Source organism: Gavialis gangeticus, unplaced genomic scaffold, assembly GCF_001723915.1.
Source record: "Gavialis gangeticus isolate Ggan-Ray unplaced genomic scaffold, GavGan_comp1, whole genome shotgun sequence".
Classification (NCBI taxonomy): domain Eukaryota; kingdom Metazoa; phylum Chordata; order Crocodylia; family Gavialidae; genus Gavialis; species Gavialis gangeticus.
The window spans coordinates 1,701,968-1,719,533 of NW_017729019.1; the positions used below are offsets into that span (position 1 = coordinate 1,701,968).

At 41.3% G+C, this 17,566-nt stretch overlaps 1 protein-coding gene across 2 annotated transcripts in view; it reads left to right on the forward strand.

The window, feature by feature from the left end:
* The window catches only part of CEPT1 (choline/ethanolamine phosphotransferase 1), a 62,623-nt gene extending 47,069 nt beyond the window's left edge, over positions 1-15,554 (forward strand). Inside the window, exons 5-9 of one of the 2 annotated variants that reach the window (XM_019513799.1) lie at positions 7,755-7,839; positions 11,865-11,996; positions 12,986-13,144; positions 13,447-13,572; positions 14,614-15,554. In XM_019513799.1, the coding sequence (XP_019369344.1) occupies positions 7,755-7,839; positions 11,865-11,996; positions 12,986-13,144; positions 13,447-13,572; positions 14,614-14,733 (622 nt within the window). In that variant the 3' untranslated portion in view covers positions 14,734-15,554. The remainder of the gene's footprint in view (positions 1-7,754; positions 7,840-11,864; positions 11,997-12,985; positions 13,145-13,446; positions 13,573-14,613) is intronic. The other variant, XM_019513800.1, reaches the window with a different exon arrangement.
* The last annotated feature ends 2,012 nt before the right edge of the window (positions 15,555-17,566 follow it).

A 17,566-nucleotide genomic window follows, 5' to 3' on the forward strand; every position in this document is an offset into this window, starting at 1 on the left:
CTGCATAGAGGGGGAGGATCACCTCTTTGGACCTGCTTGAGATGCATCCGTGGATGCATGACAAGCTACTTGGGAAATGTCAGCCCTTAGTTTTCCCTCTTTTCGCCTGTAGACAAATAATAGAGCAGTTTTTCTTTTGCAAAGAACTTAGAAAGGCCATATCTATGGATTTCTGTTTGAAATCTCTGGGCTTTTCTGGTGAACCACATTTGCAAACCTCACAGCGCTAACGTTGCACAGCACCCCGCATCACACTTGAAAGGATCTCACCTCTGGGTGCCCTGGCACCCTGGTTGAGAACTACTGCACTAATATGTTGGATGTCTTTAGGACTCTGACTTCTGTAGAAAATAAAACATTTAAATAGTAGCAGTTTTGAGAGGAACAGAGGCTCAGTGGCATAGGATGCATGAATAAGGTGAGAGGTCTTTTGTCACTAGAGCATAAATTAGCAGCTGTTCTGTGCTTGTGCTTGTACGCCTGGCACATGAGTGTTACGTACTTTGGTAAATAAAATACTATTAAGTGTAATGGGCAGCATGGCCAGAGCCGAAGGATAGGTATTGTGCTGCTGTATAGGTATTAACCTTATCTTGTGTATTTAGGTAGGCAGTGAGTAGTACGTGATCAGCAATAATTCTTTCGAGGAATCTGTCTTGTGTACTGGTATGGAGATATAATGGATAATGTATCTTTATCCATCTCTGATTCTGTAACTCTATGATGTGTTTTAGGTTACAAGTTCTTTAAGGACTATATTTTTGTGTTTGCATTGTGCTTCACCTGATGGAGCCCTGATCCATGTTACAGAAGCCTTGGGACACCACTGCCATAGAGATAGGAAAGCAGCAGGTTCTTTTGCCTATATGTTTTTGGTGGGCCTGAAATGTGGTTCTAATTCTTTTATTCTGGGTTATTGATTTGAATGCTTAGAAGAGGAGAAGCCTCGATATTTTACTTGAATATATGATCTTCAATGAAGCTAAGCTGACTTGGACCAGATGAGGAGCTGGCTCAGTACATTTACATAAATATATTGTTTTGGGGAAAATGCACAAAAGAATTGCTGTTGTTTTAATTCCATATTTATTAGGGTTTTCTTTCTCATCTTGTGTACCTAAACAATTTCTGTTGAACCAAGATGAGACTGTTCCTCAGGAAGCACTGGGGAAAAGTCTTTCAGTCTAGGAGAAGTGGGCCCCACGTGACTGAGATACTGAAAATAACCCTGTCCAGGAGCTCTGCACTGATCCCTCCAAACTTCAACTTTAGTCTCTCTGTTGTTGACTTTGGTTTTCGCTTTGTTTATAAATGTAAAGAAATAAAATTAAGAAAATTAGTATAAATAAAGTGAAAGAAAAAATAGAATCAGACCCCGAAATGTCTGTTGGATAGGCAGGTCCCAATCCTTGCTATTAAACCTTGCTGCTCTCCCGTAGTACTTTTTCACAGCACCAGCTTAGAAAGCCAAGACATCTGTAGAGGCACACCAGAGCACATCAGTCAGTGTCTGGTTGCTTTTACAGAAGACAGAAGAGACCTGCTGGGTGTTGTGGTCCCCCCCGATGATTCTCATTTCTAAATCCCACATTTTTTCTCCTCTTAATTCAGCTTGGTATTTTTTTTTAAGCAAACATTTTTTTCCCCATATATTGTAATGCAGTGAATGAGGTATCTGTAAAGTGAATTGTCCTTTTTATGGCCATTATTTGGTCCATACAGAATTCTGCTATTTTGTAGTAAAATTTCGAAAAGCATAACTATGCCGTACTAAAAAATTCCATGAATAGCATATTAGCCCATGTCTTGTAGTGTCGTTCCAAACCATACCGCTCTTTAGGGATTTAGTCATCTAAGTTTAAAATGACAAGCAGGTTTTTACCACTACCCATATTTTTCTTTAACTGATCTACTGGTACATTTTCAGTTCTTGTATTTTTTAAATTAATTAGTTGAAGAAGTCTTTTTAATCCTTTCATTACTTATGAGATTTTATTTTGAAAGTGGCTTAAAACATCAACTAATAGTTAAGCCCCCAGTGAACATCATCTAGACAGTTCACGTGCACATTTTCCAAGTAGTCTTTTTTTGTACCTTTTGTCAATACTTACCTCTATAGTTAAAGTTTAAATGATGGTATTTCTCAATGACCTAGTCATTTATTCTATTTTTTTTCTTCCTTAAAGACTGTTTTTAAAGCAGTTGAGCACCTCAGTGGAATTAAGCTTGCAGTGACTTGCATAAGGTTGTATAGAAATTTAAGTCTTACTTTCTGCTCATCTGTACCTCTGCTTCAGTAATGTGACAAAACAGAGCGACTCCTTTATTAATTTTCTTAGTGTGACCTCAAAGTAGATGAAAAGAGGAATGTTTTTTCTCTCTCTTCCTCCCTGCTTCTTTTCCAAAGTGGTGGTGTTCTGTTTTTTAGCTCCAAGAAGCATCCGATACATTCTTAAATTCATAGCATTTTTTTAAGCATAGAAGGGACCATAGACTAGATAATTTCATCTGTTATTCCTGCACTGAGCCCACACATAGTTTCTTACTTAACTTGACATATATAAATTGGAAAACCATCCAGCATTGATTAAAAGACTTCAGGTGACAGAACTGACCCCATCCATAGATGCACTGTTACGTACTCAAACCATAAAGAAATATCCACCTTATTTTCACTATAAATTTGTCCACTGTCAGCTTCCAACTTTTGGATCGTGTTATTTATTTGTTACAAGATCACTTTTTCGTGGGAATTTAAACGTTCACTTTTCCCATGAAGGAATTTATAGCCTGCAATCAAATAATCATTTTCTTCTTAATAAACTAGATAAATTGCACTTTGTTAAGACTCTTGCTGTAAAGCAGGCTTTTTGGACCTGAAATAATCCTTGTAACACTTTTTCTTCATTTTTTTTCTTGAATTTTCAATGCCTTTTTTTGAATTGCAGAAACCAGAACTAAACATAGTATAGTATGGTATCTCTAATGCACAGAGGCAGTAATGTTACCTCCATTTCCCTTCTTACTATTTCCCTATCTATATATCCCTGCATTAGAGCAGGAGATGGTATTAATTTGATTTTCACCATAGCCCTCAAGTTTCTTTCAGAGTCCCCGCCTTTTAAACTTCCTGCATTGTATAAGTGTGATTTACTTTATATGTTTCTATATTTAAGGCTTGTACTTGGCTGTACTAAAATGTGTGTTGATCAGATAAGCCCAGTTAAGTGATCTTGATCCCTTGGTATACATTTGACTCATCCTTATCAGTATCATTATTTATCATTTTACCCTCAGTTTCTTGTCACCTGCAAACTTTAGTAGCAATGATTTTATTCTTTCTTCCAGATCATTAATAAGGCTAGTGAAAGCATTAGACCCAAAATGCTGCCAGACCTTACTAGGAACTCCCCACTAGATGATCTTTCCTCAAATTTTCCAGTTCATATATTGTCAGAGGGCTGGATTGATAGCTTGTGAGCTGTTTCCTCTTCTAAATCAGAAGTGGCAAACTTGTAGCATGCCTGGCACAGGTGACACACTCAGCTGCTTTGTTTGGCACATAGCAGATGCAGCAGGAAGAAGAGCAGCAGATAGGGCAGAGAGAGCAGAGCAACGGGTTGGGCAGGGGAAGGATCAGAGTGGCACTGTAGAGAGCCTGGAGCAGGGGCGAGCAAAATACAGCCTGCGGGCTGTATCTGTCCTGTGAATTGATTCTTTCCAGCCTGTGGGCAGACAGTGCCAGGTGACAGCTCCAGCTCTGGCCTCTGCTGGCATCACAGGGAACGCTGGGCAGAAGCAACCCATCTGCCTGCCTGGTATTGCACAGCAGGTCCTGGGCAAGCCACATTCAGGCCCTGGCATCTTTGGCCTTGACCTCTGCTGGCACTGCAGGGGACACTGGGTGGAAGCAGCTCCACCTATCAAGCTCTGCTTGGCAGGCCCTGGGTGAGCCGTGCTCAGGCTGGGCTGATGACGCCTAGCCTGCCTGTGGCTTGGAGCTTCTGGAACTCACCCCAGGCACTAGGACCATGCAGTGGGTGCTCTGCACCTATGCCCAGAGATGGCAGAGCTTCCTCAGTGCCTCCCAGCAGGTGAAGTACCAACTCTGCTTCCCACCTTGGCTTGTGCAGTGCTGTGAGCTGGACCCACCACCTACTTCCTCCTGGCTGCAGCCAATGCTGTTCTTGTTTCATTTGCCCAAGTGAGGCGCCCCAGTTCCCTGGGGCATTGGTTAGGGCTTCTGCTGCGGAAAGGACTGTTTTCACTGGATTTACAAACCAGTCCCGATACCTTGTTCTGGGCGAGCCCAACCTTTCTAAATAACCAACCACAACCCCTCCCTTCGATAATAGAATTTTATTAATACACAGTGACATCAAATAAGACTAATGCAAGCAAGCAATGCGAGCAAAATGACTACACAGTCATACTTATTTACTAGGGCTGTGTGAAGCTTCAATCGCTGATTCAGTTTGGCAGAGATTTGGCCCGATTCAGTGGCTGAATCTCAGAATCCGAATCAAATCAGGAGACCCTTTAATCTCTCCAAATCAAATCATAACCCTCCGAATAGATTCAGAGAGATTTGGGGAGATTCAGTGATTCAGACATGGGAGTACAGGGGTGCGGGGGCCCAGCATGTTTGGCGGCAGAAGCACTTCTGGTCTGTTACTGGGTTCACCATGGAGGACCCTCCCCCCACCCTCTGGCATGGTAACTGGTGCCTCCTGGGTCTGGGGGGGCACCTGGGGCAGCCCCCCTGCAGTTGATCACCGAACTGGGGGGATGTGGGGGTCCCCCTGCGCGCTCGGCAGTGGACCCTGAAGTGGACCAGAAGTACTTCCGGGTTTGCCGCCAAACACGTGGGGGGGGGCCCACGTTCCTGTGGGATGCTCCATCCACCCCACCATCACAGCATTCATGAGCCATGCCTGGTACCTCAAGGTATGTTAAAAAAACCATTTAAAGCTGTGTCTATGGCCGAATCACTGATTCTCTGAATCGGCATCTAATCTTCAGGCTGAATCGAATCAGGACAGTGATCTGAATCAAATCACTGTCCCCCAGTTCGGGCCAAATCTAAATTGAATATGGCCTGTTTCAGACACCTCTGTTATGTACCAGTTGTAGGATTTCACAAGGAGATGGTACATCTGGTCAGTATGTTGGGGGGGTCCCCTTTGTTGCCCTGAAAATCTCTCCTTTTATATTCTTTTTCTCTTGCAATTCTTCATTTCCGGGTACTGTTGTTTGGTCGTCATACTGTCCACGCTTCCTGTGGTCATCATGCTGTCCATGTTCTGCTCTGTCAGCCTAATCTTTCGTTTCTTTAAACACATCATGTGCATACCTTAATTTGGTCATTTCCCCAGAACTGGGCTCCTAGAGGCTGTTTGCCAAATTACAGCTGGTCATTGTGACCTAATGCTAATTCTGCATGTTCCTATCTTGTTATTGGTTTTAAGGGAAAATTGTGGTTGTTTTGCTGCTGCATGTATTTGATTTCCCAGGATGTAGGTGCCTGTCTATTAACTTTGGACCCTTAATGCACATCCAGATGAGCACACACATGCAGTTTGTGACGCTGCAAACCACACACGCTGCAAATGCACATGTTCCCTGTGCTGTTAATTTGCACTGTGGCAGGGTTTTTTTAGACACTGGGATCTCCCAGTTTCAAAAAAAAAAAAAAAAAAGCACCAGAAAAAAGTGGGGTGACACACATGGCAGCAGTGTGTGCCACCTGAAACTGGCGAGCTAGAGCCATGCTCCATATGCCACCCAGGCTCTGCATGACCAGGTTTCCTCCTCTGCAGCCCTGGGAGGCTCCCAGGTCACTGCCCTCAGCATCCCCTATGCCACTCGGGGGGATTTGGCCCGTACCAGAGTGGGTGGTCAGGGTCATTCCCCAGGGACATCTAGCAGTGGCAGAAATATGTGCTGCTGTTATTTTTCTCCAGGGAAGTGCATGTTCCCTTTCAGGGGGATGTACTCTTAGGTGCTAAAATGCTAAAACATTAATCTTTGCCATAAACAAACTTCAGAAACCTATTAACCCTTGGTGCTCCCCCTTGACCATTGTTTTAATGCAATATCTGTTCTTCCCTAGCCAATTTCTAAAAGCAAATTTCTAAATATCATCTTCTAGCCATCAGCTGACTCCCAGGCTATGAGAGGGTGCAGCCTGCATGGCCCTGGTGGGGAACTAAGGCAGGCTGGAGGGGGTTGCTGCACTTCTGAAGGCTTTGGGCGGGCAAGTGTGGATGGGACAGGGTAGGCGGCAGACAGGTTTGAGGTGCAGGCAGTTCTTGGGGGAGGTGTCAGGGTGCAGGCTGAGGCAGGAGCTCCCTTGTGATTTGGGGGGTTGCTGGGTAGTGATAAGGGTCTTCCCTGGCCTAGTGTCCTGCTGGCTGGTTTTGGTTCCTTTGGAAGAGACTTTATTTTGAGCTATTACACAATCACCTCTATATAACTACTCAAAAAACATAAATCGGAACAAAAATATTTTTAAATAAAATATTTTATAATAGATATTTGGTTTTTATCATGTTATTTTTGTTAAAATGTCAACAATCATTGTTAAAACGTGTTTAAAATTATATCTTCACCATTAATTTTGTGTGCAGCCCTCAACAGCTCACCAAAATTTGTAAAGTGGCCCTCCAGCCAAAATTATGGCCCACCCCTAGGCTGGAACTTACCTTGCAGCACACCTGCCAAAAACATTGGCCCCCACTGAATTAGGTGATCCTCTGCAGACCCAGGCAGAGATTCGAGAGAGCATGGAGGAGTGGCACATAGTTGTCTAAAATGAAATGGGTTCAAGTCCACATGTACAGATTTCATATTTTAAGCAACCTCGTAAATACAAAGTCTGTTCTTGACTGATACAAATATAACTGACACCAGTGGAGTACCTGTATGCCCACAACATATATTGCAGGTATTTATAGGGATTTGCATAGACATAAATTATTCCCTTATGAGACAATATATTCAAATTCATATTGTATATCATAAAGTCCCAGTATGCTTTCTAAATCTTTTACTCTTTCTGTAATCCTAGTCTCTGATATTCATTTCTGTGGCACTGTGTTTTTTTACCTTGTTAGCACTAAGACTCAGGATCTTTAAAATAAATTATCAACTTTCTTCACTGCAGCCTTTTCTATAATACTTTCTTTCCTGCATCGGATGACACTGGCTATACTGAAAACAGAAATAGTTTTCTGTTCTTTTTGGAGCCTTCTGTTATATAGTCCATTTCTTCATTTTACATTTGCACAAAATTTCTTTGGGTTTATGTTGCTTATGTACATTAGCTGCAAGGTTAGTATTTTCCAAATAATACAATTTTGGAAGAGTGCAGAGGAAGGAGTATGACGGGGCAAAAACATTTTTCTTCAGCATACTAAAGTCATTTTTTGGTGGCAAGGTTAGACCTTCATATTTAATAAATTAATTAAAATATTTTGATTTGAAAAAAGCATACGAGTTCCAGCCATTCATTTATATAAGATGTATTTTTATTGCTCTCTAAAATTAATCCCAAAATTAGTGTTGTGTGCATCTTTTATTTTAAAAAAACCTAAATATTTTTGCTTACTAAAGTATTGGTGCCATTTCAATTTATTTCCCAGTCTTTTAAAATCTGTATATTGTGCATGATAGAGAGAGCTGCGTAGCTTGCAAATAATTGACTAGAATTGCTTCGAGTAATTCTGCTTTTTTGGCTTTTTGTACCTAATCAGAATTGATGTGACTGAAGTGCAAATCTTCATAATAATCATGCATTTACTGGCAGTGATCGGAGGACCACCTTTTTGGCAATCTATGGTAATTTTGTTCATGTTGTATATCATTTAATTTATATTTCTGACTATTCCACTTCTTGTCTTTGTATCATCTGGTTTACATCTGGAAAAGCAGTGCATTTACAATACCACCAGTCTTCATTTGTGAGGAAAAGATGTCATGTTTTCATCCCAAATGAAGATGTGGTCTTGAAGAGCTTGAATGACTTTGATATCTGACAAATGGCAATGATAGTGCATTCTGGGTTTGTTATATTAAAACCAGGTATTCTTCTGCATGCTCTACTACCAAGCAGAAAGATACCAAAACCATTTTCAAATTTAAGTTTACCTTTAGGAATGACCTGTCCAGCCATGAAAACCAGCTATTCTTGGGTAAACTCTTATAGCAGCAGTATGATACAATTAGGTCAATTAGATTTGGAGGAGAAATATTTGGAAGGCAGAATGTAATGGCTGATCATTACAAAGTGTGGGGGGAGGGGAAGGGGTTAACCCTTGTGGAAGTTAGTTTAAGATTTTTTTTAATGTTTGCAACTCCAGTCCTGCATGCTGGTCTTCATGGTTGGACCGAGGCATTCATACAGATCCCAGTTGACTTTAATGAAGGTTACCATACATTTACAGTTCTGTCCATCTGGATCAATTTGCTGGATTGAAGTTCTAAGGATTTCAGCAACTCAGTTGTGTATCAGCACCAGCAGATAACCTCCTGGGGCACTGCTGCAATATCCACTCAGAGATACATGTGCTATATCATGAATTTCTACCATTATCTTCTGAAGTATCATTTCCCAAAAGTTTTTATGTCCAACTATTGAACTGGCCTGCCCTTGCTTAATTTATGATATCTGAATTCACTGCCTAAAGTGGGCTGCCAAAAGTCAGTTTAGTTTGACAACAAAATTAAAGCTGTTTAGTGAAAAAATACAGTGAATTAATAAGTGGACATTGACATCAATGATGCTACAAACAAAAGATCCAGAATAGGAGCCTGTCTCAACCAAGGCTTTGTCAGGGTATATCTGCATTCAGAGTTTATAGGCAAATTCCACTAAGTGGCTGATGAAGGCCATAAAGTTAATGACACCTAAAAGATGTGATTGATCTCTTTTGGACAGAACTATTTCTCAAAGATCCCAGCTGCCTCTTTAATGTTCTCCCTCTTTCCTTGCATCTCCAGATTCATGGAGTATGAGATCATGACATCATAGAGTAAGATCCCTTTTCCTTCCAAGTAGTTGTCCGCATAACATTCTCACGTGGAGGTGGGCTCAGCCCCTGGCTCCAGCTCGAGATTATTTTTACTTTGGCAGTGCTGCCTTGTGTAATCCAGCCCTACTCCTTGAACCCTTCCCCTCTCTCTGCATTTAGGGGGCAAAGGGGTGGAATGCATGTCCTGCCCTCCATCCCTCTCAACCACCTGGCTCTGGCAGTTTTGTTGTTGGATTCCTTTTGCAGCCTGCACTTTGCCTGCTTACCTGTTTCATGCTATTTTTTCTGTGCCTTTCTGTTCCCTTTGTTTTATCTTTTCTCCCTCTTGGAAGAGAGGGTTGCTTTTGTTTTTCTCTTTCTTGGAAGAGAAGAGGTGCTTTGGGATACTTTCTTCTCTCCCCTCCCCATATTTAAGGGTCTTTTTATTTTGCTCCATGAGGTTCTGCCATTTTGAATCCTCTTGTTTACCTTTCTTTCCCCCCACCCTTTCTTCTTTTGATGAAGAATTTTATGAGACATCCACATTTTTCCTTGGCCTCTTGTCCAATGAAATGCTTATCCTTAAGTAACCAGGCTTCAAAATTGCATCTCTTGCAAGGGGTTGATTCCTGTTTCAGATTTGTATTCCTGTCGCCCCCCTTGACTAGGAGAAAGGCATGTTCCTGACAAACATGGCATTTGTAAATCAAAGAAGAAACAAAAGTTGAAAATCTTCATGTTCCCGGTAGACAAGTCATTGGGTTCCATGTCTGACCCATGTATGAGGGTCTCCATGTGGTACCACCTCTTCAGGGCATCTTTCTCGGGTGCTCTGCTACTTGGCACCATTGCATTGTTCTAGTCTGATATTGTGGAAGCTCTTACGACAAGGGCTAAAGACAAATTGCTGTCCTCCCAGACCTCTCTAAGCCATGACCTCACCCTCCATGCTGGTAAAAGGTGAAATCAGATCTCTGAAGGCAGTACAGCTCATTCTAGTTTTGAGATCTCCTGGTATTTTAGGATCTACAGGGAACTCGTAAAATCTCAGGCCTGTCTGCCTCTGCCTCATTCCTTAGCTCTAAAGGATGCTATCCCAAATGAGTCTGGTGAGAAGGTTCACAGAACAGCATGCTGATTCCCTAAATCCATAGTCTGCTGAAGCCAGGATGATCACCCTGTAAGAGAGACCCAGCATTATAAAAGACACAAGAAGTCATCTTCAAAGTCAGTGCTGTCCATTCTCTAAGCAGCTCAGCACCATGGTTCAGGTCCTACACCTTGTACATGCCAAGTCCCATACCATGCCTGTATCATCCAGCACCTTTAGCATTGGTACTGCCAATTAGTCACCCACATGTCCTCAGGAAGCACTGTCCAGTCTTTCTCTGCAGGGTCCTTTGGCATCACACTTCAATGTGGCTTCCTCATGTCCTTACTCTCACTGAAAGTGAGGTAAAATCCTATTCTTATTTTACTTCTTAAGGTGCTTGTCTTCTCACTTAGAAGAAGTTGTCCTTCTCTGGAGAGTGGGAGCCAGTACCTTCCTGGTGCCTTCCAACCCTAGCCTCAGGACTTACCGTCCTTTCTAGGGCCAGCATGACTGTACGGGAAGAGCTACAGCCATCGACTGAGTTCCCACCTACACAGGATACTTCTTTCCAGCTTTCATCTCGCTCTCTGGCTTGTCCTGTCGTCTCCCTGTAAGGAACCAAGGGAGTTTTTGTTTTCCTCTGACACTGGGCCTCAACCTGCCCCTTCTACTGATGAATTCTAAGTATGTCTGGAGAGCTCTTCAGGGGCATGGCTAAAGACCTTCATTTATCCCCAAAGGAAAGTATAGAGGGCTTGTGACAATATTTTTGTCAGCCACATGGGGACCATAAGTCATTTCCAGACACTGGGCTTCATGGTAAATCAAGCATTTTTTAATCTCGGTAGTTTTACGCATCTCTGTCTTCTACTGTTGTTGCTGTGCATTTTTTTCCAAATTAGTGGTGAATTACAGGTCCTGCTTTTTACCAATGTTCACAAAGCCTATTGCTGTTGCAGCTCCATCCTCTCTGATGCCAGCAGGCGGGTGGAGGAGTTTGGCAGATGCCAGCTGTTTTTCCTCTCAACACTTGCTCCAGTAATGTAATTCCATCCACGCTGTATTGAGCTTTCCTTAGCCGCATCCCTCCTTCCATCATGACTTCTCTGCTCAGAGTAGTATGTTGTTAAAATGGGAAGGAGAAATGCAAGTCTTCCTCCCCCCGACTATCCTACAGCTATGTCTCATTCCCTCACAAACATCTCAGGTTTCCCCTCCCGTCTTATTTTTACAGGTAACCTTTGAGACTTACTACTGTGTCCTGTGTCATTATTGCTGGTCTGTCCTTTGTGGTGGGGTCCAGTTTGTATGGGTCTTCCTCTTGTAATCTGCGCTAGCACTATGTTTTCTTTCTGCACATGGGATTAGGCTTGTTCTCACCCTCTGGCCAGTTTAACTCCCTGGCTCAGGAAGGATCACCCAAGACTTTCTTTTCTACTAGACACTGGTTTGAGAGGCTGCTAGGTAAGTTTTCAGCTTTCCAAAGTTAGAAGCCACATGTTCTTTTTGTCCCTCCCCATGTGACAGCTCTCAAGTGATTATAGTCAATCAATCAGTCAATCAAGGAATTTTGCTAATGGGGCACGTGGAAAAATATGTTCTTCCCAAATCGTAAAATTTTAACCAATGCTTACTAATTTATGAGGGAGAGGGAGACCATGTGGGGATTTGGAAAAGTGGATTGTTTCAGTTTATATATGTAAGCAAAGCTTTAAATTAGTAGTACACCTTTTAACTTCTTTTATCTCTACTTTTTTAAGATTCCAGTTTTGAATATTCAGACGAAAATAATCCCAGCTCTTTGTACTGTAGCAGGAACCATATTCTCCTGTACAAACTACTTTGGTGTGATCTTCACAGGTGGCGTTGGTAAAAATGGATCAACTATAGCAGTGAGTGCTTTATTGTGTTTTTATGAATCTGTTGGTGTGGCTTTTTTAAAGTGTGCTATAGTTCTCATGTCTGTTTATAGAAAAACTGACAGGCTTTCATGTTATTTAGCTTAATGTCTTTTCTTTGTGAAATGCTAGCCTGGATTGGAAACAAAGGATGAGTCTTATCAAATCTAAAATATTGAACTTTGGAACTGAGTGTGTACTTTAAAAGGATGCTTGCATACTAAGTGCAACCACCTGTGGTTTTTATATACGTTACTGCCATCCAGAATGTCTTACTGTCAGAAATCCATGAGTTTCCCAAACTAATCTCCTTTGTTGTAACCAAAATAAAACTGACTGGTGTGCTGACACACCTTTGGGGTTTTAATCTTCTGACAAGAATATGAACGTGCTGACGTTCCAGAAAAGATCAGCATCAGGCACTTCTTGGCAGGCTGCTTTTTTTTAATGCATTTTTATGGTGGGACTTTTCTGTGAACCTCTTAAGGGTGTGCTGCGTTTGTTTCTATGCCAATTGGGAGTTAAACTGATTTTCATTATGTCGTTTGTTTTGGTTTGGAGTGTTTTCTCATAAAGCAAAAACTGTAAACACCAGTGTGGGTCTCCTGTCAATTTAAGAACAGAATAATCTCCTGCCATATAGACAAGCGTGAGAAAATAAAAGCTGCTGCAGGTTTTGCAGTCTGAAGTGGTTTTTAATTTTCCCCTCCACTATGTGCTTGTCTTGGCTTTTTGGTTTTCTGTGGGTGAAACAGCATGTGGTTCCATCATGCAGCATACAGCCTCCAGTGCCTGTATGCTGAAGGCACCAACCGCATTTTCAAATGACGCCATAATCACATTTCACTTCTGCCAGCAAGTGAGTTCAAACAGGAACAGTTTTATGCACTATGCGTTGCTACTTCCACTCACATACATGCATTTATTTTTATATGGTATGCAGTTTCTGTTAAACTACTCCTTTACTCTCTGTCTCCCTGTAGGGAACAAGTGTCCTTTCACCCTTCCTTCATATTGGATCAGTGATCGCATTAGCTGCAATGATCCACAAGAAATCTGCTGTGCAGCTCTTTGAAAAGCATCCCTGCCTGTATATACTTATGTTTGGTTTTGTATCTGCTAAAATAACTAATAAATTGGTGGTAAGTGTCTAAGAGTCATTGATTTGTTTTTTGTCTTACATTAGCACAGCCACAGACTATCTTTACCATTTTGCAAACATTTACCTTCCCCAATTACTCTGCCTTAATTAACCTTACACTTTTGTGCATTAAAGTGTTTCACAATAGTTTCTTTGTCCCATTTGAGACTGAAATAGTTCTCACTACCACCAGTGCATACTCTCCTTGAGAACTTTACATAGCTCATTGTTGTATTAGTGTTAATTCATTGAAAACACTGAGTCAGGTTGGTTTTTTTTAACATTGCTTTCTTCTTTTTATAGGTTGCACATATGACCAAAAGTGAAATGCATCTGCATGACACAGCATTCATAGGTCCAGCACTTTTGTTCCTGGACCAGTATTTTAACAGCTTTATTGATGAGTATATTGTACTTTGGGTTGCCCTGGTAAGTATATTGCCATATTTTCTGTTGCTCAATGACTAATTAAAGCATGTGTGCTCTTTTGTGCATATTGTTTGCATCAGTTGGACACAGATCACTTGAATAGAAAAATGTTGGCTGCACATATTCTTGCTCAAACCAGTTTAAAATAGGACTTGTGCTACCTTAGTTTAAATGTGGTTTGGTTGGTGTTATGCCTTCTGTACTGGTTTTAAGCAGGGTTTTAGAGCTACATTGAATATGCTATATTCTAAGTTTAAAACACAGAAGAAAAATATGCTAAGAGATTTTTTGCAAGGGAGTAAATTTTACATGCTGGCATCGACTGCTATTACACTCAAACTTCAGGTAACAGGTGGAATTCCTGAAAATCTTACATACTAAGAGCACAGTTGATCCCAGGTCATGCTTACAGAAGTAGGCTTAAACAGCACTGTCCTTCCTGATCAGAGCATTGAAAACTAATCAAATTAAGTTAAAATCAGTCTTCCACTTTCTAGATACACTTCCAAAAGAACACAGTACAGGTGCAGTACATAGGTATGCCCTTCCCTCTATTTGGGAATCTCAGTAAGGTCACTTAAAATGTGTGTTTTAACTAAGAGCTCAGCATATGAAGAAAGTATAGTGTACATAAATTGCACTTCTGAAAATTGAGTTTCCATTACAATGCAACACTCAAGCTTATTTTAAAACAGCATTGTGTAAATGTCCCAAAATCAGATCACAATTCTGCTCCTTAAATAGCTGCTATCCAGAACTAATGGGACATTTTACAAAATCTTTATTCAGTTACTACTACTTCGTTCCATTAGGGAAAAGTAGATTTAATTCTAGGCACAAGGCTGGAATAAATCTGGTATTTTTAGAAACTTATAAGAATAAACGTTTTGTAGAGGAGAACAAAAATAGAGTTTTAAGTAGGAGAGGGAGACTTGGCAAGACTCTTGATGCATCTAGATATTCTGTATAATCATGGAGGATAGAGGAAATGTGGTGCTTTCGTGTACTGTAGAGATCTGACACATCATTTTCCCTTGGCAGATATTTTCCCTCTTTGATTTGCTCCGATACTGTGTCAGCGTGTGCAATCAGATCGCTTCCCATCTGCACATCTATGTATTCAGAATCAAGGCCTCTTCTACACATTCTAATCACCATTAGTGACCGTGCTGTCACCAGGATAAGAAATAAGAAACAGTTGTTTTCTTTGAGAGAGAATATGAACATATTTAGGAGACTAAGGCAAAAGGAGCAGATGAGAACAAATCTAATTTATAATAATCAATGTTGTATAACTTTTCTTTGTTACTGGTATCACTCCTTAACTAGTCTCTGCCTATGAGAGGGTGAATTCCAGGTACACTGCAGTCAAATATACATGTAGTCAACTCTACTGGTTCAGTTCCCAGGAAAGCATGCAGGGAGTAATGCTTTGTCTTTGTAATTACCTTGAATACAGAATAAACTATCTATGGTGAATGAATACCCAGCAACTGAAATTTCTAATGTAGTATATTTACAAGCTGCAATACAATTTGCTTTATAATTTTAATATTTCATCATCTCTTAGTGAAATACTTGTTTAGTGTCCATTTGAAATTTCTTTACTAAAAAGCTGAGCTTGTAAAACAGAGATATCCCACTAGCTTGCACAGCTGAAATAGTGGTAGAGACTTTGAGTCCAGATTGATATAGTTAATTTGCTCTCATATTGCTGAGGAAAGCAGTTTGTTGCTTAAGAACAGTATATTTTGGTAGGGTCCTGTAAGTGGGTGGAGGCAAATATCAGCATGCAACATAGTGCGGTATCTTTGTCAATTAATTTTATTTTTTTAATAAATATTATCTAAAAAAAAAAAAGACTTATTCTCCATTTTCTTCAATGGAAGGACTTGACAAGCAAATTTTATTGTTCCTTTTTTATGTATGAAACTTAAGCAAAATTTTCTTTTTGCTCTTTAATAAAAAAGAAAACTCTAAGAGCTACAGTAGTCTTTATATGCGTCTGCCCCGTCACATTTGACTGAAGTATTTAAACAGAGAGCAGTTTTTTTATAATGCTTTCCTTATCTATAGCACTTGTCATAAGTTTATCAAAGATCTTTCTTTGCTTAATTAAAAAGTCTTGCAGCTGAACTCCCAAAGTATATTGTACCCATTTTACATGTGGTAAAAAGTCAGGCACAAAGGGCATTTGTACGTGTGCTTTGAGGGTTGGTGAGGCACTTTAATTAGAACCGCTCTGAATAAAGCGCCACAGCATCTCATATATCAGTGTCCCCACACTTCAGAATGGTGGCGGGGACACTTGAACTAAAGGTCAATTCACCATTTTGAACTGCAGGGATATGGATACACAAGATGCGGAGGCTGACAGGAACACAGTAATGACTACGCTCCAGCAGACTCGATTAATTGAGTTGGCTCCGACATGCCACAATTGCAATGTGTTGGAACAGCCAGGATGTCTACAGGCACCCAAAGAGACTAAGGGCTGGAACCAGCAAAGAACTTAAGCACCTAAAAGTTACATGCTGCCATGCCTTACTTTAGTGCTTGGTGCCCAAAGTGGAATTCAAAATCTTGAGTGAAGCACCTTGATCTCGTGCACAGTGTAGAAAGAGAGCTCCCTCAGCTGGACTCTGAAGCCCCAAGTACACTGCGCAGGAAGCTGCCTAGAGCTAGTCAGTAGGAAACACAGCGGATAAAGGTATGTCCAAAATCCAGCCCCTCGCTGAGAGTTAGATACCTCACTCAAGACTGCTAGAAAGTGCCTGTTTCCATTTGCAGTCCACAGCCTGGAACCATCTCCTAGGTGCTTAACTTGTTCTTTGAAAGAATGAGGCAGAGCTCATTTTTTTTTCTCCTTAAATATGGCTGAAGGAAGACCTAGCGTCCACCATTTTTTCACAGTGTAATGTACTTGTTCTTAAACTCTGGTCCTCAGGCCATCCTAAAAGGTGTGTGGATCAGACTGGTACCACACCCCCTTTTCAATTAAAAGTTCACTTAAGGACAGCTGGTGGAGTGTGGGAACCATTTATCCATTGGCTACATGTATTGCCTAGGAAGTGGGCTAGCTAGATTCAATTCACTCTTCAGTGTGAGGGGGTTCAAGCTCACATCTAATCTCCCAAGAGTCTTTGAGCCACCCAGCTTTCTGCTGTTGTGGGTGAGAATACTGGCCATCCCTCATGTTGAATTCTTTGCTGCACAGTCATATAGCTTCAAGATCTGCTGAATCAATGAAAATGTCCCAAGAGGGATCAGACTGTATAGCCGGTGGTTGGTTCGCTTACCTGAGTGAGAGGAGCTCTGGGTTCTGGTCCCTGCTCTAGAGGTAGCAGAAATGGCCCTGGAAGCAGAGGTCATAACCTAGCACTTCCCCAGCTTGGGTGACTGCTTTAACAGCTAGGACTCTGGCCCAATTAATTTTGAATTGCTTTCTGTCTGGTAGTCCAGCTTCAGCACCCCAACTAGTCAAGTGTCTGGTAGTTGTGGACATCTCATGGCATGGAAATACCAAGCTGAAGAATTTGAACATGATCATTCCAGTTGTAAAACGTGCTAAGCTCTAGGCATTATAAACAGTGCACTGCTTCTTTGCTTTAACAAAAAAAATCAAGTGCACTATTTTATTTTAGGAGGATTCTGAGGCTCTGCATTTTGCAGGTATGCTGGGCATGCCTACTAGATGGAGCCGCTGAAGGACTTAGGGAAGAAAAGCCTAGGTTCTGAATCCTGATTGGGGTTAGGCATGAAGCTCCCCACCCTCACCAAGGCTGGGGCTGTTTTACCACAGTGCAGAAGTGCAGCTAGATGCCTAGGAAATTTTCCAGAAAAAAAAAAAGTATTTTTAATGGAGTTTAGGCACCTCCACCATGAAACGCCAGAATGAGAGGGCTTTTCAGGACCAGTTTTGGACTGAGTTGCCTCAAATTACATCCTTTTTGAATCTATCCCTTAACTTCCCAGTAGTTTTGATGGGGTCAGT